Below are 27238 nucleotides of genomic sequence, written 5' to 3'. Positions count from 1 at the left end.
TTGTTCCAAGGATCTTAATCAGAAATAACAATATTTGAAGTCCAAAATTGAGGAACCAGCTTGTTGTTTAAGCTCTTGATGAGCTTCACTTCTCTATACTCTTGTTTAGATCATGAACTATTTACAGGAGCCAGTGGGTCTAAATAGTTATACTAGAACCCATGGACAGTTTGTAGCAGAGATTTGGTTTCACAGTACATATTTCAAGAATTAGAAAGTTATTTATTAATGACACTTGGCACACATGTTCTACTAGAGCAAGTAATTGGAGACAAGAAAGATTACAGAGTTTAAATAATAGGTATATTGAGAAAGTATAAAGAGCAGGTAGATAATATGATAAGACAAGTTGTGTCTGATTTTTTTTAAATCGGTGTAAAATTTGTTAGACATAGAAGATACCTGTTTTAAAAATTACTTAATAAAGTACTTGTCTTAGACATTGACTAAATGTTCACTGAATTGTTGAAAAGGATTCTTTTGCAATTAAAGGTAATTGAATTAAACGTAAATTGAATTAAAGGTAATTTTTTTGTGTGTCTAGATTTGTGGAGGGGTTTTGTTTCTTTTTTTTTTTTTTTTTTTTACTAGACTTTAGTAAAAATTATTTCTGAGGAATACTTGTTTAATTCAGGTGTTAGGGATCAAAACCAGGGCATTGAACATGCCAGATAAATCCTATCCCACCGAGCTACAGCCGAGAAATACCTACTGAGTAATGTTTAAATAGTACTTGCTATATAACTGGCATGGTTTTTTAACACTGGGAATATAGTGATTAAGAAAGCAAATTACCCATACCATTTGATGTTTGGAAGACATAATCACTCATTAAACAAATATTCACCGTACAGTATATTTTTCATGTTCTGATTGGGCAAGCCAAGCATGCTGTGGGACCTTCTTTCAGCTGTGGACTCGTAGTTGAAATTTACAGACTTTACTGTTTAGTGAATTACAGTTTAGCTATTACAATATAGTGTGAACTACAATTTTAACTATTCAACAGTCATAGTATTTTATTTAAGAAAAAGGATATCCAAAAATGAACAAATTTCAAAATATGTTTATTAGGATATTTCTAATTAGAAAAATAGTGGATATACTTTGTATGTTTTTCCTTTTAATGATATATACTTTGTCTTAATTTCTTTGCTGTAGATGGGCAACCAGATATATCAAGGCCTTTTGGGTCTCAGCCTTGGCATAGCTGTCACAAACTCATATATGTCAGACCAAATCCTAAAACAGGGGTTCCTATAGGCCATTGGCCTGTTCCAGAATCTTTTTGGCCAGATCAGAATTCTCCAACACTAGTAAGTACCAGAGGGACAAGCCTATGTAATAGCAATCTTATCTGTCTTTCATACTAGATTTTTAAGAACTACTGTGAGTTAAAGGTATGGCTCATTTTCAGGAATTAGAAGCTATGATAAGCTATTATTTGCTTTAGACTGCGTTGTTCATTATAAAGCAATAGAAAAACAATTTGTTGTCTTTAGAATCCAGTACTATTATCTGGATATTTAATCACGAATATAAAATCTCTTTTTTCTTGAACCCTAAACTTAATATAGCATGAGGATTTCTTTTTTTTTTCTTTTTTTTGGGGGGGGGGGTCCGGTTGTGGGGCCTGAACTCTTGGGCCTGGGCGCTGTCCCTCAGCTCTTCAGCTCAAGCCTAGCGCTCTACCACTAGAGCCACAGCGCCACTTCTGGCTTTTTTCTTTTTGCTTATGTGGTGCTGAGGAATCGACCCCAGGGCCTCATGCATGCAAGACAAGCGCTCTACCACTGAGCCACCTTCCTAGCCCTAGAATACGATTTGAAATTTAAAAGAAAGCTTAGGAAAAACTCTTGACAGTTTACCTACAAACTACCAGGTTATAGTCTTTAGAAATTCACATAGAGTTGACATTTTAGTTATATTTAGTATTGTGATCTGGATGCTTGGTGATTTTTTTTTTTTTTTTTTTTTTTTTTGGTCTCTCTTAGAAAAGACGAAAGGAATTTTGTTTTTTGTTTTTTTTTAAGCTGATACCTGGGCACTGTCCTTTAGTTTTATTGCTCAAAGCTGGCATGCTACCACTCGAACCGCAACTCCATTTCTGGCTTTGGGTGGTTATAGATAAGACCTTCATGAAAGATTTTGGTGCCTAGACTGGCTTGGAACTAAGATCCTCAGATCTCAGCCTCTTTGAGTAGCCACCAGCACTCTGCTGATAAAAGTATTTCCTAAGACTGTAATCTGAAAGATGGCAGGCAAACTAGCAAAATTATTTGTTAAGCGTTCATTTAAATTTCAGATTAGTTGAAATACTTTATAATCCAAAAAATACATTTTTGCCAAGCTTTAGAAATCATATATAGCTAGGCACAGGAATATATGACAGTGTTTATCTTTTGGAATGTTAATTTTCTAGAGGAGAGTCAAATTTGTTTACATGGTAACAGTATAAGGTGTTAACTGTGATATAGAGTGTGGGACAGAGCCAGAGGCTCCTAACTGCTTGATAGAGGTATTCGGACAGTCTCTTAGTAGAGGGTGGTTCTTATCAAGTTATTCTCTAAAATTTAGTTTGTTGGTAATATACACAGGAAAAAGCAATATGCAAACAGTTGACATAAAAGACATAGGTACATGAAGAATGATAATCTACTGGGGAATCTACAGATTGTCGCATGACTGAGCACAGGGTCTGGCATGGAGGAAAAAAGATAGAATAGATGTAGTCTCATATAATACATTTGAGAGCCACTGTGATTTAGTTAGATATATATTTAGTTTTATTTCCAGTTTTAATTTGGTTTTAAGATATATTTAGAGTGAATTTAGATTTATGTTTAGTTTCTTCCTATTATATATAATATATGTTTGTATGTATAATAAATACTATAAATGCACACGGTTTTTGGTTTTTTGTTCTCTCTCTCTCTCTCTCTCTCTCTCTCTTTTTTTTTGGTTGGTTGTGGAGCTTGAACTCTAGGCCTGGGCACTGTCCCCGATCTCTTCAGCTTAAGGCTAGTGCTCTACCACTTGAGCCACAGTGCCACTTCTGGCCTTTTCTGGTAGTGCTGAGTAATCAAACCTAGGGCCTTATGCCTGCGAGGCAAGCACTCTACCACTGAGTCACCTTCCCAGCCCCATATGCACACATTTTTGTGTACATCTTTATTAGCAGAGTATGTGTCTGAATCTTATATATTCAAAAACTGATGAAGGTATACACTTAGTTTCAAAAGTCATTACTCTACAAGTAAATTAAATGGCTATAGATAAGGACTTTGGAGGTCTTTATATACTTCTCATTTCTGTATGTAAAAATATTTAGGTCTAAAATGTTGCATGTAATTCTAGTAAAGGTTTTCATATGGATTTTTAAAAAGATTTTCATATGGATTCTTAGTGTTCAATTTCAAGATTTTCTTTACCCTCATGCTGCTTTTAGTAGTAAGTGAAATTCATAAACAAATCTGAGCAGCTAAATATTAATAGAAACATTTTAAAGTAATTTTGTTTTGGTGTTTTATGTACATAATGACTTTTTCCTCTAGCCACCTCGTACATCTCATCCTGTAGTGAAGTTTTCCTGTACAGACTGTGAACCTATGGTTATTGACAAACTGCCTTTTGATAAATATGAGTTGGAACCTTCACCACTTACTCAGTTTATCTTAGAAAGGAAGTCTCCTCAAACATGTTGGCAGGTGAGCTGAAAAACTATAACAAGTAAAAAAATTTAAATAAAAAGCTAAAGTTGAATTGGTAGTTTGCATAATATTCTTTGAAGGTTATTAAGTATGAAAATTTAAACCTCCTTTTTAACAGGTATATGTAAGCAATAGTGCTAAATATAGTGAACTTGGTTATCCTTTTGGTTACTTGAAAGCCAGTACAGCACTGAACTGTGTCAACTTATTTGTGATGCCTTACAATTATCCAGTCCTCCTTCCCCTCTTAGGTAAGTAGTTCTTGTTCTCTTGCTTGCATATATAAATTCTCCTAAGATGAACTTTGAGAACATCTGTTTAATATTTTTCTTCTAAAAATTATGAAAATGCTTTTAATATTTAAAACATTAAACCTATTTAAAGAAATAGGGGCTGGGAAGGTGGCTCAGTGGTAGAGCGCTTGCCTTGCATGCCTGAGGCCCTGGGTTTGATTCCTCAGCACCATATAAGCAAAAAGAAAAAAGCCGGAAAATGGCACTGTGGCTCAAGTGGTAGACCGTTAGCCTTGAGCTGAAGAGCTGAGGGACAGTGCCCAGGCCCAGAGTTCAGGCCCCACAACTGGAAACCCCCCCCCCCCCCCCCCAAAAAAAAAAAAAAAAAGAAAAATGTTAGGACTGAGAAGGTGGCTGAGTGGTAGAGTGCTTGCCTTGCATGCATGAGGCCCTGGGTTCGATTCCTCAGCACCACATAAGCAAAAAGAAAAAAGCAAGAAGTGGTGCTGTGGCTCAAGTGGTAGAGCGCAAGCCTTGAGCTGAAGAGCTGAGGGACAGTACCCAGGCTCAGAGTTAAGGCCCCCACGACCGCCCTCCCCCCAATAAAAGAAATTTTACAGTAACCTGTTTGTAATAAATGGAGTCACAGAATCTGAGTACATTAAAAAAAACAATTGCCTAACTTTAATTTTTTTTTTTTTTTTGGTGCTGGTCCTGTGGCTTGAATTCAGGACTTGGGCACCTGGGCACTATCCCTTAGCTTTTTTTTTTGTTGTTGTTTTTTTTGGTTATGGACCTTGAACTCTAGGCCTGAGCACTGTTGCACAAGGCTAGGGCTCTTTCACATGAACCACAATGCCACTTCCAGTTTTCTGGGGGTTAATTGGAGCTAAGAGTTCCAGGGACGTTTCCTGCCTGGGCTGGCTTTGAACCATGATCCTCAGATCTCAGCCTTCTGAGTAGCTAGGGTTATAGGCATGAGCCCCCAACACCTGGCATCCCTTAGTGTTTTTTACTCAAAGGTGATGGTACACTACCACTTACACTACAGCTCCACTTCTGGGTTTTTTTTTTTGTTTTTTTTTTTTTTTGGTGGTTCATTGGAGAGTCTCATAGCTTCCTGCTGGAGCTATCTTTTGAACCGTGGTGCTCAGATCTTAGCCTCCTGGGTAGGTGAGGTTATAGGCATTGCATGAGTGTCTGGCTCATCCAGGTATTTTTTTAAACAAAGGAATTTTGTTCCAAAGTATTACAAGAAATCCTAAAGTTAGCTTCTGTTACAATCTAGTTGTCATTTTTTGATTTGTACTGAGGTAAAAAATTCATTAGATTTAAATATGTTTCAGCCCAACTATTTTAATAGAAAATGTTGTATGTACTTGGTTTCTGTCACTTCATATATTTTGTGTCTTGAGTATGTTAGAGAGAAAATAGATTTTTCTTGCATATTTTCTGATTCTACATTAGTATATTAGTGTTGTTTTTGTTTTTGTAGTTGGGTTTTTGTTTGTTTTTTTGTCAGTCATGGGGCCTGAACTGTGGGTCTGGGCACTCAACTCTTCATCTCAAGGCTAGCGCTCTACCACTTGAGCCACAGCGCCACTTCTGGCTTTTTTTCTGCTTATGTGGTGCTGAGGAATCAAACCCAGCGCCTCAAGCATGCAAGGCAAGCACTCTACCACTGAGCCACCTTCCCAGCCCCTTGTTTTGTTTTTGTATAATTAACCTTTTTTCTTTTGTGGAGGTGCAAGGGCCTGACTTAGGGCCTAGTCGCTGACCCTAAGCTTTTTTTACTCAAGGTAGCATTTTGTCACGTATTTATCAGTGTTTATCAGTACATTATACCTTTTAGACTATGATCTTGGTATCTTTTCACTTTCAAAATAGTGTCACAATAGGAAACACCAAAACTAAACCTCTTACTCCTTTTAATTTTGTTAAAAATTAATGTCTGAGCCAGGCATTGGTGGCTCACACCTATAATTCTAAATACTTAGTAGGCTAAGATCTGAAAATTGTCATTGGAAGCAAGATTGGTTAGGAAGTCTGTGAGACTATTAGCTCCAATTAACCACTAGAAAACAGAAAGTGGCACTGTGGCTCAAAGTGGTAGAGTGCTAGCCTTCAGTGAGCAAAACCAGGGACAGTGCCCAGGCCCTGAGTTCAAGCCTTATGACTTAAAAAAAAAAAAAAAAGTAATATCTGATGGTACTGTTCACAAACAAACAAGCAGGCTTCTAAGATGAAGTTCTTTATTATTTTTGTGTGTGAAAACATGTATGATGATACTTCTTCAAAACATATATTTTTAGATGACTTGTTTAAAGTGCATAAAGCAAAACCAACATTGAAATGGAGACAGTCGTTTGAAAGTTATTTGAAGACCATGCCTCCTTACTATCTCGGGGTAAGAATATTATTGTTAAATCAGAATTATCCTTCTTCCCTCCCCTCCCACCCCAGGAGACTTAACACAGAGCTAGGCAAGAATTCTACCACTTAGCTATTTACTCATTTCATAAGAAATTTTATACTTGTAACTTCAGATAGTTATAAACTTTTGTTTTTTATATAAACTCTTATATGAGAATTGAGTATTCAAATAATATATGGTATAGTAATAAGATAGGTTTCAGAAACTTAGAGAATGATGATAATCATAAAAACATTTATATACTACTTAATATGTAAAGTGTGTTAATATTATTTAATCCATAGATTCACCCTGTGATGTAGAAACACACATTCCTAAAAGTAATTTATCCAAGAGTACATAGCTCGTGCTTGAAGGGCACAGTAGTTACTGGAATTCAGTCTGGTTCTAGAAGCAGTCTGGCTTTAGAATTAAGCTTTTAATTTAGCTGGGTGCTGGTGGCTTATGCCTGTACTCCTAGCTACTCAAGAGGCTGAGATCTGAGGATCACAGTTCAAAGCCAGCCCAGATAGGAAAGTCTGTAACTCTTATCTCCAATAAAAACCACTAGAAAAACCAGAAGTGGCATTGTAGCTCAAGCGGTAGAGCACTCCTCTTGAGCTGAAGAGCTGAGGGACAGCGTCCAGGCCTAGAGTTCAAGCCCTACAACCGACAACAAACAAAACAAAACAAAAAAAGCTTTTAACTTTGATTGTTAATGCTAACTTTTAAAAGTTTACTTTTAAGATTATTTCTCTTTAAGGGTAGGAAATAATTTTTAAGCATTTTCTTAATTTCAAAAAAACCTGTTTTGGTGAATAAATGTGTACTTTTTACAGAACCATATACATTTAGAAAACATAAACAAATGCTAGGTGTATTAATAATATATATTTTACTAAATGGACTTTGTTGGGAGAAACTTAATGAAAATTCCTACAGGGCTGGGAAGGTGGCTCAGTGGTAGAGTGCTTGCCTTGCATGCCTGAGGCCCTGGGTTCAATTCTTCAGCACCACATAAGCAAAAAGAAAAAAGCTGGAAGTGGCGCTGTGGCTCAAGTGGTAGAGCGCTAGCCTTGAGCTGAAGAGCTGAGGGACAACGTTCAGGCTCACAGTTCAGGCCTTACTACCGGACCCCTCCCCCCCTCAAAAAAAGAAAATTGCTACAGTAGAATCACCTTAAAAAAAAAATTAGGGTTCTGGAGATTGAACCTAGGACCATGAACATACTAGACAAGTTCTTTGCAACTGAGCTACATATTCAGCCCCTATTTCAGAATTTGTAATGGATTTTTCAAGTGATTCCTAATGCCATTAGAATATTTATTGCTTATGTTTAGAAATTATAACATCTTATGGTTAAAATATATAATTAGTGTTGAATGTCAAGCTCTGTTTAAAAATGTGAAGTGGAAAACAAAACAAAAAAAAAACATTTTGAGTAAGAATCAGTACATGTATTGGTTTATTTACATTTTATAGCATCCTCTAAAACTGATCCAGAGCAGCCTAGGTATTAAATATGACAGCTGGATTTGATTCCACGGTAGCGCCTGTGCTTACACAGTTTTTGTTAGTGATTATAATTCTCATATGTTAGACACTTCTTCTGTTGATACTTTTTATTGTACGAAAAACTTTTAGTTTTTTTCATTATTCTAAATCCACTATAAATACTGGACTTTCTCCCTCCTGCTTATTTTTGATTCAGAGCTTATTTGGTTTTTCAGTTCACCTAATGATAATGTAAGTAATGATTACCCTTCAATTGCTTACTGTGTGCAAGTGCTTTTATATATTAGTTCCTATAATCCCATGGCAGTACTTTATAAAGGATAGATACTGTTATTACTGTTTTTACAAGTGAGAAACAGAGGCTCGAAGAAAATACATAACCTATATAAAGCTAGTGACTGATTAAGCCAGTTAACCCAAGAGAGAAATCTATTTTTCTTTAGTATCCTTTATACTTCCAGGTTTTATCAGATAATCTTCTAAAATGTGGCTGCTCTCTCTTTTTTTTGGGGGGAGGGAGGGAGGGTTTCAGTCCTGGGGCTTGAACTCAGGGCCTGGGGCTCTTTTCTGAGCCTCTCTGTACTTAAGGTTAGTACTCTACCATTTGAGCCACAGTGCTACTTCTGGCTTTTTCTGTATATGTGGTACTTAGGAATTGAACCTGGGGCTTTATGTATGCTAGGCAAGCACTCTACCAGTAAGCCACATTCCCAGCCTGCTGCTGTTTATTTCTTCCAAATGAGTATCTTCCATTATACTTAGCAGTCCAAAACTACCCTTCTTACTTTGGGGATTATTATTATTATTATTGCCTCTACTCCTTTTTAGCTACTTAATTTTATTATATACCAAACATTTTACTGTAGTGAACTGTGATTATATTATATCATTTGAGGAAAAGGAGAGAATTTGAGGGAAGGGTTTAAACAGTGTATAAATAGAAGCATAATTTTTTAGCAAGCTTATATTTGAACATGATTTTCTTTCTTCTTTTTTCCTTCCTCATAGCCCTTGAAGAAAGCTGTTAGAATGATGGGTGCTCCTAACTTAATAGCAGACAGTATGGAGTATGGTCTCAGTTACAGTGTCATTTCATACCTCAAAAAATTGAGTCAGCAGGTAATGGCAAAATCAGGAATGAGTAATTAAGTATATATGAATGGTTTTAGTTAAAGTAGTTAATAGACTAAGCTAGTTCTTGATGGTTCTTTCTCTCTCCCTTTAGTCTCTCTATTCTTCTCTAATACATCTGGCTGATTATTTTTCTAGTAAAAAGCAGCATCACTGTTTTTCATACTTGCCAGTATAATAGCTACATAATGTCTTCAAGTAAATATTGATGATTTTTTTTGTTTTTAACTAATTTTCACCTGAATTGGGACTATACTTTCATTTATGTACCATTTACCCTTAATGATTTGAGTATAATGGTTATTAATGAGTAAAAATAAACCTAATGTGTGTTTGTTTAGACTTACAGTAGTTTAAAATGTTAGATTGTATTATTTGAACTTAGTGTCCAGTACTTGACAGAAAAGTTTTCTTGATTGAGATTTTAATTCTGATTTTAATAAATCAATATATGTTTAATTCATAGAAGACTATAACTGTTAGTATCTGACTTGAAAATTTAGATTGTATCAAGACAACTTTTATTTGTTTTTACTTTAGGCCAAAATAGAATCTGATCGCGTCATTGGATCTGTAGGCAAAAAGGTAGTACAGGAAACCGGAATTAAAGTGCGAAGCCGATCACATGGTTTATCAATGGCATATAGGAAAGATTTTCAACAACTGCTTCAGGGAATTTCAGATGATATCCCTCACAGATTGCTAGATCTTAATATGAAGGAATACACTGGGTTCCAGGTTGCTCTACTAAATAAGGTAATAATCAATTTAACACTAGTTATGTTCTGTTCATTTACTGAATCAATTAGGTTTACCGTTAACTATCATTTAGTTTCTCCAAACTTGTCTATATCTGTAGAAAAGTGATCATACTACTGGCATTGAATCACAGAATTTTAGAATTAAAATCATGTTTTATATATAATCAATAGCTCTATAATAGCCCCAAATCAACAAGTAATAAAAGTGATATGATCAAACATTCAAATAGTAAGTAAAGAAAAATTATGTGGAATATCTATCAAATGATATACTGCTGGTAGACTAAAAGGAAATAGACTAGTGAAACATCCAGGAGCGTCATACTAATTACAGGAAACCATGTACAAAAATTAGTTATTTTAAATTTCTGTTTATGAACTGAATTATAGAAGAAAAGGTAAACATTGGCTGCCTGAGGATAAGAATAAGGATTGATTATAAATGAGTACAAGGAATTTTCTGAGATAGTAAGAATGTTCTTAGACACTTAGTAATGATTTCAAAACTGTAAATTTTATTTACTGACTCATAAAATTGCAAAGGTGATTTTATGGTATATAAATTATAAAGCAGCTTTAAAGAAAACATGTGTTTTTAAAAGTAGTGAACTATTTTACTTAAATGAATTTATTTTAATAAAAATCATCAGTGAATTTGAGGTAATTTTGTTGTGCTGACTACCAAATTTCTATCTTTTGGTATTAAAACAGAACTGTACTATTGGGTTTCAGAGATTTCAATCTCTTTAACTTTGTTTAAAAATAAATTTTGTCAGCCGGGCGCCGGTGGCTCATGCCTGTAATCCTAGCTACTCAGGAGGCTGAGATTTGAGGATCGTGGTTCAAAGCCAGCCCGGGCAGGAGAGACCGTGAGACTCCTATCTCCAATAACCACTAGAAAACCGGAAGTGGTGCTGTAGCTCAAGTGGTAGAGCGCTCGCCTTGAGCTGAAGAGCTGAGGGACAAGCGCCCAGGCCCAGAGTTCAAGCCCCACAACCGTCAAAAAAAATAAAATAAAATAAATAAATTTTGTCCTTTAATGTTTGTCAATAGGATTTGAAGCCTCAAACATTTAGAAATGCTTATGACATACCAAGGCGAAATCTTTTGGATCACTTAACAAGAATGAGATCTAATCTTTTGAAGAGTACCCGCAAATTTCTTAAAGGACAGGATGAAGGTTAGATTATTATTTTAATATTTGGTAATTTTTAAATAATTCTTTATAATTGAAAAAAGCATAATATGGTAATACAAATTTTAAAGTAATTACATTCTGATCATATATTCAAACAAATGAGATCAGGGGTAAGTCATCTCTGATTTTCTACCTTCCTTCCTACTGTCACTGTTGCCTAGATTTTATTCCCCAAAGGTAACAGCTGTTGTTACACTTTTGTTTCCATTTTAGCTTTCCTCATACTTCAGGATACTTACATACTTATTAATTTTTAATGATGTATTAGTATCTGATAGTTTAATTGAGTGGCTATTGCACAGTATGTTCCTGAGTAATTCCTTGGAATATTTATAGCATCTAATACAAATGAAGTCAGATGAGAATTTAACCTTGCTTTCTGATGTAACCATTCTGACTATAGGTTTATATCTGTGTGCTTTTTCTAGTATACTATAATGCTACAAATTATACCATAATTAAATTGCTTGTTTACTTAGAATAGGATAGAAAAATAAAGTTACACATAATTGTCTACTGTAAGCACCAAGATTAACTATAATATTTTTGTTTTGTTTCAAAAATAAAATCAGTATTTTCAATTTTATTTTAAAATCTCAACGGCTTTGCCATACTATTTATAATTGCACTAAACTAATTTAGAATATGTAGGAAGAGAAGACTGTCTAGAGTAGAATAATACTAAGTAGTATTGATCCATTTGATAAGTAGATGGAGGTAATTTTAAAGAGGCTAACGTTCGCCATTGGTATATTCTCTTTGAAAAGATCAAGTACACAGTGTTCCTATAGCACAAATGGGGAATTACCAGGAATACCTCAAGCAAGTACCTTCTCCACTAAGAGAACTTGATCCTGATCAGCCTCGAAGGTTGCATACATTTGGCAACCCTTTTAAGCTGGATAAAAAGGTAATTTTGGAGTGTCTTATCTAATTTGTTTGTCTTTTTAGTGAGCACTGTCAATTTTTAAGGGCTTATAATTTGGATAAAGTAAGCTGAAACTATTTTCCTGGTAAGACTGTAAAGCGCCAACATGGCTAGAATGTAGTTGCTTCAAATTATATATAAACTCAAGAAAAGTATTCTTTTTTTTTGGTACAGAGTAAACAGGTGGTTACCAGAAGCTATGGAAGAGAGGAATGAGGAAGGTTGGATATTGAGCAAAGCGTGCCAAGTCTTAGGCTGGAGGAGTAATTTATAGTGAGCTATTGCATTGATCACTACCTTGTGATCATAGTTAATGTAGTATCTATTTCAAAATTGCAAAAAGAGCAAGTTTATAATATCTTCCCCAAAAAATTATAAGTTGGTGAAGTGATGAATATGTTAATTAAATGGACCAAAACTGTATGTGTAGATCCAGGTGTCATATTGTACTCTATAAGTATATACAATTATTGTTTATCAGTTAAAATAAATGACATTAAAAATTTTTAATGTATGTAAATCCAATAAAATTATATGCTTTTATTATAGGGTATGATGATAGATGAAGCAGATGAGTTTGTGGCTGGACCCCAAAATAAACATAAGCGACCTGGAGAACCAAATATGCAAGGGATCCCTAAAAGACGTCGCTGTATGTCTCCACTACTAAGAGGCAGACAGCAGAACCCTGTGGTGAACAATCACATTGGAGGAAAAGGACCACCCACACCGATGACTCAAGCACAGCCAGATCTTATTAAACCACTTCCTCTTCATAAAGGTAGAAATTATAATTTTTTAATGTTATTTGTTGTTTTTTAGTTCTCCTGAGGGAAAAGATTTTTATAATAGGTTATAGAAAAATACAGTCCAGTAGAGTTTAATATATAGAGAAAATACTTTCTCAGTATAAATTTGTATATAATAATTTTTAATGTCTTTTTGTTGGTGTGGAGCTTGAACTCTGGGTCAGGGCACTGTCTCTGAGCTCTTCAGCTCAAGTCTAGTGGTCTGCCACTTGAGCCACAGTGCCCTCTTCCGGCTTTTTCTGTGTATGTGGTACTGTGGAATTGAACCCAGGGCCTCATGCATGCGAGGCAAGCACTCTACCACCAAACCACTTTCCCAGCTGTTGAAGGTTTTTTTGGTTGAACATTTCTTATAGCTCAATATTTTCTTAGCTGTTATATTCTAAAATGGTATTAGCAGATCTCAAGGAATTTTTTTAAAAAATGATTTTGAGCCAGGCACCGGTGGCTCACACCTATAATCCTAGCTACTCAGGAGCCTGAGATCTGAGGATCACAATTCAAAGCCAGCCCAGGCAGAAAACTCCGTGAGACTCTTAATCTCCAGTTAACCACCAGGAAACCAGAAGTGGTCCTGTCCAGTGGAGTGTACTTGTCTTGAGCTGAAGAGCTGAGGGACAACGCTCAGGCCCAGAGTTCAAGCCCCATGAATCCCTGCCCCAACACATACACACAGATTTTGAAAGGGGTATTATCACGCCCAGCAGAAAGATGGGTTTCAATTTCAGTGAAATTTTGAAGGTAATTATCAATAGCATATATTTTTTGGAACATGAAGGAATAGCAGTAAATAAGACAATAAGTGATGTTAGCCCTCAATTATAATGAGCAAAAAAAAGGATCACTTAATAGATAATTAGAAGTATAATGAATGTTATAAAAGAAAGCCAAGTATGTTGAAGCATTAGGTTTGAGGATTTAAATTCGTTTATGAGGTTAAGGCACTTTTCCTTAGGAAATTATGTCAAAGGATAAATGGAAGCTAGATAAGTAAACTGTTGAATTTGCCCCTATGGTAGAGCAGTTTCTGAAGAAAAGTATGTATAAAGAAGGGCATTAAGGGAAAGACTCCGGTATAATAAGAATGTTGGGTATAAGGTAAGGTGAGAACTGGAAACTAATATAATTGGAAGCCAAGTTCTGGAATGCCTTGTAAACTATTGTAAAGAATCTCCACTTAAGATATAGAACCAACCCAGATGCCCCTAAGTAGATGAATGGATCAAGAAAGTATGGTGTGTGTGTGTGTGTGTGTGTGTGTGTGTGTGTGTGTGTGTGTGTGTGTGTGTACATACATACAAACATACAATGGAATTCTATGCCTACATAAGAAAGAGTGGGATTGCCCCATTTGTTAGGAAATGGAAAGACTTGGAAAAAATTATATTAAGTGAAGTAAGCCAGGCCCAAAGAAACTTAGGTCCCATGGCTTCCCTTATTTGTAATAACTAATACATGTGTAGGACAAGCAGAAAAGGTCAAAAGCTATGTTCATATGACCATATTAAGATGATGTTAAGGGAAATGAACCCCAAGATAGGGACACAAATATTTTTTTTTCTTTCTTGCTATTGTTTCTAACGTATTTATATTGTACCATGTGATTTTTTTGTTTGTTTGTTTCTTTGTATGTTCCTCCCCCTGGGTATAACCTTTGTTTTCATTGTATTTGATGTCAGTGCCCTGCATCTTGTATATATACTTCTCTTATTCGGGGAGGGGAAAGGAAAAAACAAAATGCTTAAATAAGGATACAGGTTGATCCATTGTAAGTAACAATGAGATATACAAAATACTATGTTGAAAACGAACTTTACAAGTTTGGCAGGGGCAGGATAGTTATGGAGGTGGGAGGGAAGGGATGGTAGTAGGAAACCAAGGAGGAGACAACAATGCTCAATAGGAAATGTACTCATTACCTTGCTCATGTAACTGTAACCCCTCTGTACAGCATTTTCATAATAAAAAACATACCAAAAAATGTCAGCAACAACAACAACAAAAGAATTCCACTTGGGGTGATGAGAATCCATTGAGTAGTTTACAAGAAGTGGTGACCTGGTCTAAATGTGCATTTTGTAAGGACTAAACTGACTGTCCTAATAAGACTATCACTAAGCTGTCTTGAGAGACACTAGATGGGCTTGAAGTAAATATGAAATGTGGCTTTATTTAGAATTGTATACTAGTTAGTCAAGTAGAGATTAACATTTTGACATTTTGGGGTACACAAGAAGGGAACTGGTGTTGAGAAAGGTGTGGGAGGCAGTATCTAAGGTAGGAGAATGTAGGGAAGAATCTAATGTGATAGAAGGTAAAGAAAGAGAGAACTGAATGATTAATGATCTCAAATATGTAGGAAAACAGACCATTCAAGAGTATTTGGAAGTTCCTTTTGCCTTTGTCTTAGCAAGAACAATTCTCTGGAATAAAGGGGTGGGAAACCATAATAAAGAGAGATGTTGAGTATGAACAGCCAGCCAGTTTAAGTTTAGCTGGAAAACACAGGAGGGAAAAGCAAATGGTAGCTAGAAGAGTTCATGAGATTAAAAGTAGTGACTTTACTTTGTTTTTAAAATCAAAGAGACTTAACAGTGTTTAAATGCTGGTATGATGTTACCAGTAGAGAGGTTGAAAATGAACATGAGAGAAGGCATATAACCTGTACAGTCACCAAAAGGCAAGAGGAGATGGCCCAGAGCATACGCTGTTTCCAATAGGGAAGCCGAAGAAATTTCTGGCTCTGCTTTTCTTTCCTCCTGAAAGTAGACTTGTAGAATAGAGAAAGTTTAAATAGTTTCTCTGGGAGAGAGAGAAGAGCTAGTCTACCTGTGAAGACTAGATTTATGTAACTACATCCTTGAATTTTAAATTGGATGGGAGAGGCAAAAGTCTTAAGTGGGAAGTTCTTTGGAAATAAGAATTTAGGAACTGCAGGGCACTGGTTACTCACGTCTATAATCCTAGCTATTCAGGAGGCTGAAATCTAAGGATTGAAGATTGAAGCCAGCCAGGCCAGGAAAGTCCATGAAACTCTTTTATCTTCAATTAAAACCAGAAGTGGAGCTTTGGTTCAAAGTGGTAGAGCATTAGCCTTGAGCAGAAGAACTCAGAGATAGTGCCCAGGCCCTGAGTTCAAGCCTCATGACTGACCAAAAATATAAAAAAAATTTAGTAACTGGCAAGGCCAGGTTCTTGATAGGTTGGTAATCTGCTTAACATTGGTTACCACAGCATTTCTTGAATTTTAATATACATGAGAGACAGGCACATTAGAGAGAGGTCTACACTATCAGTCTAGGGTAAAGCTCAAGATGAGCATTTCTGAGAAGCTTCCTGATGGAGCTTAACCACAGACTATACTTTGAGTAGTAAGGACTTAGATTGATAATGGGAGGGATTTGAAGATAGGCTTTGAAAAAGGTATCAGGCGTGAGAGACTTTAGGCATGTGCCCTTCAATATTAAGGTAGTAATCAGAGAGAACAAAAGTTAGTGACATTGAGCCTCAAAAGAGTAAGAGTTTTACAAGAGTTACATAGGAGAAATTACACTGCTCGGGGAAGAATCATTGACTGCATGTCCTGATTTTTCAGTCCATGGAAAATATGTGAGAGAAGCCATCCCTAATCCAGGTCTGAAGAGAACAGTGTTACTTTGTAGGTAGGAGAACTGAATTTCAGTTGGGGCTTATACAAATTGTGAAATAGAATTTCAACAAGAGTCAGAAGATCAGGGGAAGAGTGTAGAGGGAAGCATGGGAAATGGGGCATTTACATATGAAGCCGAGGAGATAGGTTCAGCTGCTGTTCTGGAAGTGGTGAGTAACTAGAATTTAGCTACTTTTTATAGAGAACAAGTCTTACAATCTCCTTTAGTGTCAAGCCTCTGGGTCTAGTGGTCTTAACTGAGTTAAAGTGGGGACCAGATTGCCTTGCACTGTTCAATTCATGAAGACTAGATGGATGGTTATAGACAGAACATACTGTGAAATACTACCTGTTTGGTAATGTTTCCTATAGGACTTGGAACAGAATTAACTACTCATTGTTTACTTTTGCCTCTAAATGATAGATGTATAAGGTTTGAGATAAGTTGGAATGAACTATGGCGCTCTTCATTGATGATTTTGATCATATATATTTCACAATATTATTAAAGTTCTTTTATTCTATTAGAGAATAAAGCTGCAAACTAAAAGTTGTCCCAAATTGGTTTTTCAATTTTATTCTACTATTATCTTTGGTAAAGCTTGAGAACTACATCATATTATTCCTTAATACGTATTACTCAAGGAAATCAATTGTGGTTTGCTCTAGTTTCTTTGTAGCTTTTGTGTACTTTGACATTGAATCCTAATTTTCCCTCCAACTTTGGTTTTAATTTCAGAAACCACTAATGATTCAACAATAGACGATGTGGTTGAAAATCATGTTGTAGACCAGCTTTCTTCAGACATTATACCAAATGCTATGGATACTGAATTTTCACCATCTTCTCCAGCCAGTCTACTGGAACGACCAACCAATCATACAGAAGCACTTGGTCATGACCATTTAGGAACTAATGACCTCACTGTTGGTGGATTTTTAGAAAATCATGAGGAGCAAAGAAATAAAGAACAATGTGCTGAAGAGAATATACCAGCATCTTCACTCAACAAAGGGAAAAAATTGATGCATTGCAGGAGCCATGAAGAAGTCAATACTGAACTGAAAGCACAAATAATGAAAGAGATCCGAAAGCCAGGAAGAAGTATGTATGACTAGAGACAAATCTCAGGTTTAACTCCTTTTTTTTGGGTCGGGTCATAGGGCCTGAACTCTGGGCCTGGGCCCTCAGCTCTTCAGCTCAAGGCTAGCGCTCTACCACTTGAGCCACAGCACCACTTTCCGGCTTTTTTCTTTGCTTATGTGGTGCTGAGGAATCGAACCCAGGGCCTCATGCGTGCAAGGCATGTGCTCTACCACTGAGCCACCTTCCCAGCCCTCAGGTTTAATTCCTAAAAATGAAAATCTGATTCTAGATCAATCTTGAACAATATCTGAGTTATGCAAGATTTGATTCTTTATCTGACAAACACTATCACCATGGGTATTAAATGTCATCAAGAACTGAGAGCAAAAAAGACTACATTGTTAAAGAATAACTACCATGACATAGACCCAGAGTTAACACTGTTCTTATAACTAGCAGCTGAAATTTTATTATAACAGCTAACTCAAAATAATGTAGTGATATTAAAAAACTGCATGTATCAAGTTCTCATTATAGAGTGCCTACCATTATGTTTAAGATTTTAATTGTAGTTGCTGTCAGTGATGTGTTTAGGTAAAAAAAAACTAAAGAAATCCTAGCTACTCAGAAGCCAGCTCTGGCAGGAAAGTCCAAGACTCTGTTTCCAATTAGGGACTAAAAACTCTGAAGTAGAGGTTTGGCTCAAATGGTAGAACACCAGCCTAAAGCAAAAAAGGTAAAAGACAGCACCCAGGCCCTAGGTTCAAGCCCCAGACTGACATGTGTGTACATACCTCTTACTTTAATGGCAACTTTTGCTGAACAGCAGTGTTTGTTCTTTCTTTTTTGTAGTCATAGGGCTTGAACTCAGGGCCTGGGCACTGTCCCTGAGTTCTTTTGGTCAAGGCTAGTCTCTACCACTTTGAGCCACAGTACCACTTCCAGTTTTCTGATGGTTAATTAGAGATAGGAGTCTTTCAGACTTTCTTGCCTGAGCTGGAGATCTCAGCCTCCTGAGTAGCTAGGATTGTAGGTGTGAGCCGCTGGCACCTGGCTTGTTAATAATTTCTGACACATACTTTCTTTCTTATATATGTACATTAGAATGTATTATAAAATCCTTAAAGAGTGGTAAAATTTTCACAGAATATTTTGGTTTAGGTATATCTTAATGTAAAAAAAATGGCAGGAGAAAACTACTGGCAAAAATACAGATAAAGGCCACTTAATTTTTTTTCTTTTTTTAAGAATATGAAAGAATCTTCACTTTACTGAAGCATGTACAAGGCAGTTTACAAACAAGACTCATATTTTTACAAAATGTTATTAAAGAAGCATCAAGGTAAGGAAACATGAAAATGATGAGTTTTCAGTTTATATAGTATTTTAACAGATCTGTGTACTTGATTATGTATGCATATGACATACTAAGTTATATATCATGTGCTTTTTGTTTATTGAATGAAGTTCACTTAAAATAATAGCTACAAAGAAATTCTCCAAGAATTGCAAAACTTTACCTTTGAAAAGTATTACATAGATTGAAAATTCTTCTTTATCTTTTTCTTCAGTGTTTGTCTCTTTTTTGCCTTCCTATATTAACATTAACAGTTTTGAAATCATTTTTACATGGGAACACTTTGTAATTAAGCGGATTGTTTTAGTAGCCCATGATTATGTACTTTTAATACAAGGGATGTGTAGGGGCAAGATGACAAATGTAGCTATGAAGTGCAGTTATTTAAGAAGTATAGTTATACAAGCTCAAAAGTGTTTGCAACTTTTTCTTTCAGTTTGTGAGAAAATAGGGTTTATTTTATGTGATTTTTCAAATGTAAATATCCTCATCCCTTAATTAGTCCCCTGTCTGTTTTGTCGTATATATAAAGGTTTTGTATAGAACAGTTTCTTTTTGAGGTAGAAAAAGGCACCCACTACTTTTTATATAATTTTGAGTATACTTTTTTTTTTTGTTGGTCGTGGGGCTTGAACTCTGGGCTTGGGCGCTGTCCCTGTGCTCTTCAGCTCAAGGCAAGTGCTCTACCGCTTGAGCTACAGTGCCACTTCTAGTGGTTTATTGGAGATAAGAGTCTCATGGACTTTCCTGCCTGGGCTGGCTTTGAACCATGATTCTCAGATCTTAGCCTCCTGAGTAGCTAGGATTACAGGCGTGAGCCACTGTAAATTTTTTTTTTTTTTTTTTTTTTGGGTCCGGTCGTGGGGCCTGAACTCTGGGCCTGGGTGCTGTCCCTCAGCTCTTCAGCTCAAGGCTAGCACTCTACCACTTGAGCCACAGCACCACTTCCAGCTTTTTTTTTTTTTGCTTATGTGGTGCAGAGGAATTGAACCCAGGGCCTCAGGCATGCAAGGAAAGCGCTCTACCACTGAGCCACCTTCCCAGCCCTCGGCTACTTATTCTTATATTTGTGTTAACACTATTCTGTTTTCAGATATCATCCTCAATTTGTTTATTTATTGACTGTACTAAGGCTTGAACTCAGGACTTTAATGCTCTCATTTTTTTGCTCACGGTTGGTATGGTACTACTTGAGTCATGCCCTTAATTCTAGCTTTTTGCTATTGATTGAAAATGGGTCTCTAGAATTTGTCTTTTCTGGCTGGCTTTAAAACACAGTCCTTAGATACGAACCTGAACCTCCTGCGTGGCTAGGATTATTGTTTTTGGCCTGGAGATGATTGTTTTTGAGGCAGGATATACTTTGTATCCCAGACTGGCCTCAAACCTAGGATGCTCTTGCCTTGGCCTGGAATTAATCACCAAACTTGCCACATCCTGGATTTAGCTCTGTTCCTGGTACCTGTTTACTCATGTCATCTTTTGGAAAGTTGTGTAATGTGGTGTCTATCTGTATTATTTTACAAGTAGGAAAGAAATGGGAATAAAGTGTCTAGTATTTGGAGATATTTTAAAAAGCATCAGTGATATTATATTTATGTAGATGATTGCAATTTTAGCCTGTCTATATTTATTTCTGAAAATTTTAAAGACTTGCCACTCAAACTTTAGCTAATTGGTACATACTATAGTGTATATACATAAATATATATATTTGATTTTTCTTGATTTGCTACTTTAAAATTTTAGTAGCAGGACACCTTGATTATTAAGTACTACTACCCAATTTTCATTTCCCCCCTTATTTTTGTGGGAATTAATCATAATTTGTTCAATGTTTATTTTGTTCAAATTTAAGACCACAAGAAAATTCTATAGTAACCTCTTCAGTAGCCTCAATTACACTACAGATTTGGAATCTTTGTATAAATTAGTTTTTTCTTTCTAGTTGAAGGAGAGAACCCTTTTCCCCCTTGTTTCTAGACTATTTGTTTTAGGGAAAAACCCAATAGTGTGTTCAGGTGTAAATATTAATTTACAGTTTTCCTAATACAGCATTTTCTATTTCCATCTCAATTTGAAGAAACTTTGTCAATGTGGTTTCTCTCCATAGGAAACATTTTGTACCTAGTATATGCTAGCCATTGCAAAGTAATTGAGAGTGCTGTTAATTATTTTTCATACAGGTTCAAAAAACGAATGCTAATAGAACAACTGGAGAACTTCTTGGATGAAATTCATCGAAGAGCCAATCAGATCAACCATATTAATAGCAATTAAAAGAAGATAGAATGTGGCCACTTATTTTACTATCCTCTCCAAATACAAAGTAAATACAAGACTATTGTGACCTTGCAGTTCATTTTTTGACATGCATTGTTGGCTATTTGAAATACTAAAACAAGTTGACAGAATCCTTTTTCCATCATTTTACAGTGACCTTTTATTCATTTTGGTTTATTTTTGTAATGTGAAAAGTATCACTAAAAAAAACATTTTTATTTAACAAACTAAAAATACTCCTTTAAATCTCTTGCTTGTCATTGACTCTTGCGTGTCAATTTCCCTCAGGTTCTATTTTCTTAAACCAACCTTTAAAATTGTCACCTCTGTTAAGGTTGAACTTTGCCAAAAAAAAAAAAAAAATTAAAAAGAAGTTACTTTGTAATTTTTGGGGAAAAAAAGCACATACATTAAATCTAGGCAATGTTTTGTATATACAGTTATTTTGGATATATTATTGTAAGTTGTACAGATGTATTTTGAAGAATATTTAAGAAAAGCACTTTTGTTATTCCATCAATAAATGCTCTATTTTACTCTTGTGTGGTTTAGGAAATAATCACATTTAAAATAATCACTTAAAAAACATCCTAAGACAATGGAATTTTAAAGCTCTTGCTTTCTAGTGTTGGAAAACACATCACTTGAAATTCATATATTTGTTAAACCTAACTGTGATTACTCTGCATTGTCTTTTACTAATATGTTTATAATTTTCTGTTGGCCATGTCAACATACTCCAAATGGGAAATTTGCATTATAGGCAGACACTTTAAACTTCCTTAAAAAGCAGAAGTTCAGCTTCCTGATTTCCTTACCTCCTTTCGACCCCTTTTCCTTTCTCACTAGGATTGTAGGTGTCATTCAGTTCAGCTGCTAGTGAGGGAGTGGTAAGTTTGAGGTACATTATATACCTTGAAATGTCTAGCCTGTTGCAATTTAATACCATGTCGTGTTTACAAAAGTCACAACATTAGGAGTTTGGAGATCTCTTCTACACTGTAGTTTCACATTTACACCCTAAACTTTATTTACCAGCTAAATAGAAAGGTAATAGATTTAAGATGACTCTGCTCATTTTTTCCTTCTCCAAGTAACAAAAGGAAAACTGACATTATTCATTCTTCACCCTGAATCCCACATGACCTTATGTATCCTTATTGAGGTTTCAATCCTATGGCCTGACTCATTCACCATTCATAGATCACTGCTGTGCCTTTTAGTGGTTTGGGGGGGTAACATAGTAGAAGAGATAGTTAAAATGTTTAGATTTGGAATAAGAGAGGGAAAGCAAACTTATAAAATTATAATAAAATCGAACTATTTTTATGTTCATAATATTTGAAAATTACATGCCCTTATCTTTTTGTACTGATTCAGAAACATTTTAAGATTTCAAGCCTATTGCAAATAAAGTTCTAACTTTTTATGAAGGAAAGCATACATAAAAGTGGGGAACATTCTCAACATCTTTAGTCAAGGGGATTTGAAACACACCCAATACTGAAAATAAACCCTGTCAAGAAAAAAAAAAAACATTAAGTATAGAGTATTTTCATATGCTATTCTTCAAAACTTTTTTTTAATCTCTACAAAATATTTTCAAGTAAAGGATGATATAATTTGATAAATGGAATTACTGAAGTAACTGCCAAATTACACAAAACCCAGAATGTACTGTCTGATCTAAAACTAGATTCTGAAATTAATCAGAGGCATTAGAAGTCATTGTGACAGAAGTTTATACTTAAGAATATCTAGGAAGAAGGTTGAGTCTTTTCTAATTATCAGCTTTCCTAATAAGGAATTTCTTATTTTCATATAACATGTCCATCAAATGCTGGTAATGCTTTAGCCGCTTGATCTTTAGTACATTTTTCAGGATGTACTAAAAAGTTGTACTAAAAAGAATATAATTGAAAATTTTGGGAAGTAGCAGTCTGTTCTGTCTCCTCTTTCTGTCCTTTATGTCTCTGCCCTGATATTCTTTATACACTCATCCTAAATCCTATTCACAGTTTTGAAATACATCAGTACTAAAACTTAATATGCTATCTCTCTCAGGCTGTTTACATTAAAAAAAAAAACAACACTTGTGTTTAGTGTTAGTTAAATTAGTGAAATAATTGCTATAGAATTATCAGCACAATATGTCTGGGTGGGGAGGAGGATTAACTTGTCTTTCAGGCCATTTAGGTTACTAAATGACTTTAGTCTGGATAAATTATATTCTCTGAAAGGTTAATCTTAAGCTCTTTAGATAGTTTTTCTTATTGTTTCCCAAGGTAATTGGCATTTGTCCATTGATTGATGCCTTAGTTGCTCTTAGCAGATTTGCCTGGGCACTCATGTTTAGTCTATTTTGGTAACATCACCAAAAGAGTAACTACTTATCCTTGGGTAGTATGGGGACCTTCTCCCAAGAAGAGTGTTAAGTAAATTCATAAGGACTATACCTAGACTTGTGGTAGATTATGGATCTGATTTTGGATTAACCATATATATTCATTCTGATCACTGAAGGCAGTTAGAAAAACATGTCATTGAAATAGAAATAGTGATGTGTCCTTTCCTAATTCAACAATTTAATGTTGAGTTCCAAAAATAACATCTTTTTCCTTTAACTTTCATCCACATTTATTGGATCTCAGCTTTTTGGTAGTGATCTTTTGTTCAATTTAATTCTCTCTTGGTTTCTTGAAGAAGCAGAAGTGCTTTTTTTTTTTTTTTTTTTTCTTAACATTTTTGACCACTATCTCTTCTAAGAATCTCTTTGCTGCTTATTCTAAATGACATTTCCAGAATCACTGTGGGGTTGGGATGATCATGGTGAAATACTAAGTCGGTACATTCAGTTGGTAGACTTGTTTCCCCCAAATAATTTCCAAATTGAATATTTTCAAGTAAATGATTACCTTCATCCTTTTGGTCACAAAAAATGTTTCTTTGGTTTCTAGCACAAGTTATATCAGTATGCAAATGATTCTCAGATAGAATGATGTTGACAGTATTTCCTTAATAATTTCTGTAAAGTTATGCATAATTTTCACTTTTGACTTTTTTTTTCTCTCCACAAATAAAAGTAATGCCTGATGTTTAGTTAAAGTAGATCCACTTTTGCTTGATTTTATTAGTCTTGTTTCACCTTTTTACTTTTTATACACTGGTTAGACTTGCCAACAACTCTTTACTGAGAATCTCTTCTTTACTAGGCTGGTGATTGTCAGAGGGCAGGAGGAACATTAAGAGAACTAATTTAAAAGATTTTTCTCACTATTGCTGTAACTTAAAGAACAGCTGCTTGTCCTTCTGATGTGTCTACTGCAGCTTTGCTTTGAATTGAGATGCGCTTGTATAATAATACTAGGGCAAATACTTTCTTTTCAGAAAGAGCAGAACAGTATAGAAATCTCAGATGTATTCACTAGAATACTAGAGTCATTGAGAATCAGTAGGGGAAATCTCTGATACACCCTGGTAACCTGAAGAAACACTTGTTTTATAAAATAAGAGGACAATTATGGGGGGGGGGAAAGGTGTGTTGCAGGATTTCTTTTTGTTCCCTTAGTAGAAACCTACTAAAATGTTTAAAAATCTGTATTAACTGCAAGTAAGCTAGGAGAATTAGAATGCAAAAACCATGGGAGATAATAAATTTTCCTTTATGCTTATGATATAACCTCTTTCTCTGCATAATACAAGCATTTGGGACGCCTCTGGAATGCCATAGGAACAGAAGCAATGCTTGTTTTTAGGCAGTAGTGGACAAATAAGCCCTGTTGCTAGAAGGTTGCTGATAAAATATTTAATTATCTTAGTACTCTCCAAAAATACTGTGATACCTGTGTTAGGTTCTCTCAGGAAAAAGATGAATGGCCGATCTGCTTTAAAAACAGGAATCCGAGACCTTTTCAGTAACAACAGAGCTGCAGGAAAGATAAAAGAAAAACTGCATTGCATTTTCTATGCATTTGAAGATAATACAGAATCTTAAAGACATCTCTTAAAGACATGGGGATGTGGATGGGAAAATTAAAAAGAGATTCTATTTAGCCACATCAAAATACCCCATGGAGTAAATTCCTTACTGAAGGAAATTCTCAGAATGCCTCTTCCTTATATATGAGATGATGGTACAAGTTCTTAAATGGACATCTCTTCCATCATTTGAGAAAAAGATGTTACCATTAAAAAATATATTTGGGCATAAGATTTTAAATGGAAAGGAAATACACAATTGGGAAGATTGACCTGGAAAAGTTTAAAGTAGAAAGCAAGTGTGAACAGGTTTTACTCCTTTCTCAACATACCTGTGGCTGCAGCTGCCTTTGTGCCTTCCTCTGAAACCTCCATCGTGGCTTTGTGAATTGCTTCAGAAACATAAAAGCCATCTTGACCTGACCCCAGAAAGGACCAAAATGAATTGCTTTACTTTATTCGTGCATTTAGTATAAAGATTGAGTACATTTTTAAAGAATATACTTAACAAAGTTTAAAGTATCTGTTGCTGCTTTCTAAATTTAATCTACCCCTAAGTTTAATATTCAGGCATAGTGAACCCATGTTTTAGTAGTTTCTTAAAACAGTTTTAGTTAATATATTTCCATTAGGTAATATTTCTAAAATTAGTCATAGGATCACCTGGATGTATGTTAAATGGCAGATCCTAGCCTAAGAATCAATTTCAATGTCTCAGATGTTTTCCATTGAATGTCTTCTTGGTCTGCAGTTCAGGAGCCACTTTTAAATGATTAAATGATAGGTTTGTGCCATGGGCTTTAAAAAGAGGCAAAATGCAGTATTTTAAAAGTGCCTAATGTTGCATGACCGCTTTCTGTGTACACTGTTAGGACAGTTGCGCAATTAATTTGCCTTTTCAGCTAGAATCTGCAAAGAAAATGAGAAGTTATAAACTATTCTGTGCACTAATAGTTTCAAAAGATGGTAGAAGCTTAGTAATAGAACTATAGTAACTTAGAGACACTGACAAATTTTTGTGATTTAGCCATTTTAAAATAATCCCCTAATTAGTATTGCAATAAAGAATGAGAGCCAGCATCTTTAGAACTAGAAGAAACTTAAAAACATTGTTATAGTCCAACCTTTCCATTTAGAGGGGGTTGTTAAATCATCTGAGATTACATATCTGATAATCTGATATGCAAGTTTTTAGACCCGATACCCTTTTCAATCTTAACCCTCCACTCTAACACTACCTCATTTCACAAAGTGTACTTTTGCCTCCAGAAAAGATGTGTTGCATGAATATTAATGTGTACCTGTATCTATATGTGTAAAACTAGGGATTTTTGTTTCATCTTTGACTAATAAAATTGGTTTGTATTAGCTACACACATATCAGGAGATGGTCCATGAGTGTCATATGAAAACAAAACCATCCCAGAACACAGAAATGCAGTATTCTGTCTTATAATTAAGATTTAACAATATTGTGAGTTGGCTATATTCACTGGCAACTAAGCATCAGGTAGAGGAAAAGCAAAGGCCAATAAAAGGAAGAAATCAGTATTCAATTAGCAACAGTGAAAAGTTCATTTGGCAGTCAGTCTTTTTTTTGTTTTTCTTCAGGGTGTTTGAAAAAAGAATTTCTAGCTGCTTTTACTAGATAACTGAGTAAACACAGTTCCAAAATTGAAAGGAAAGCTTTATAGAAAAAAGAATTAACAGTTGGGAAAGTTTTCCTGGGATTTCATTACTATCTGTTTGGTGTCTGAATTTTTTTGTTTGTTTGTTCTGGTCCTGCGGCTTAACTCAGGGCCTGGGTGCTGTGCCACAGTACCATTTCTAGTTTTCTGGCAGTTAATTAGAGATGAAGAGTCGCACGGACGTTCCTGCCTGGGATGGCTTTGAACTGAGATCCTCAGATCTCAGCTTCCTGAGTAGCTAGGATTACAGGCATGAGCCACCAGTGCCCAGCTCTGAATGACGATTGATGTAATAAACAGATTCACTATGAGCTTCCCTCCCCCCCATACCAGCTAAAAGTATGGTAAATGCATGTCTTTTAGTCTGAGCACCCTGACACAGTATGAAAAATGGGAACAATTAGTATGGAAGTCTTTGGTAAGACAATCTGTGCTACTTTAAATTTTAGTTCTCGGCATTTCAGAAGACTAATTTGTGATGGAACTGTAAATTTGGGT

General features: G+C 35.4%; 2 protein-coding genes across 3 annotated transcripts in view; one reads left to right on the top strand and one right to left on the bottom strand.

The window, feature by feature from the left end:
- Positions 1-24182, top strand: part of Ints6 (integrator complex subunit 6) — a 92826-nt gene extending 68644 nt beyond the window's left edge. For both annotated transcript variants that reach the window (XM_042685373.1, XM_042685374.1), the window contains exons 7-18: positions 1162-1316; positions 3555-3707; positions 3829-3961; positions 6256-6350; positions 8880-8990; positions 9543-9758; positions 10817-10943; positions 11729-11871; positions 12439-12670; positions 17087-17452; positions 18683-18776; positions 20978-24182. In XM_042685373.1, the coding sequence (XP_042541307.1) occupies positions 1162-1316; positions 3555-3707; positions 3829-3961; positions 6256-6350; positions 8880-8990; positions 9543-9758; positions 10817-10943; positions 11729-11871; positions 12439-12670; positions 17087-17452; positions 18683-18776; positions 20978-21071 (1919 nt within the window). In that variant the 3' untranslated portion in view covers positions 21072-24182. The remainder of the gene's footprint in view (positions 1-1161; positions 1317-3554; positions 3708-3828; positions 3962-6255; positions 6351-8879; positions 8991-9542; positions 9759-10816; positions 10944-11728; positions 11872-12438; positions 12671-17086; positions 17453-18682; positions 18777-20977) is intronic.
- Serpine3 (serpin family E member 3) overlaps positions 22547-27238 on the bottom strand; it is a 34135-nt gene continuing 29443 nt past the window's right edge. The window contains exons 6-8 of the mRNA XM_042685375.1: positions 25385-25471; positions 24917-25000; positions 22547-22590 (exon numbers count right to left, since the gene is read on the bottom strand). Of these exons, the coding sequence (XP_042541309.1) occupies positions 22547-22590; positions 24917-25000; positions 25385-25471 (215 nt within the window). The remainder of the gene's footprint in view (positions 22591-24916; positions 25001-25384; positions 25472-27238) is intronic.

The sequence above is a fragment of the Dipodomys spectabilis genome, unplaced genomic scaffold (genome assembly GCF_019054845.1).
Source record: "Dipodomys spectabilis isolate Male_0828 unplaced genomic scaffold, ASM1905484v1 ptg000095l, whole genome shotgun sequence".
NCBI classification, from domain to species: domain Eukaryota; kingdom Metazoa; phylum Chordata; class Mammalia; order Rodentia; family Heteromyidae; genus Dipodomys; species Dipodomys spectabilis.
This window is presented reverse-complemented; position numbering and strand designations above follow the sequence as displayed.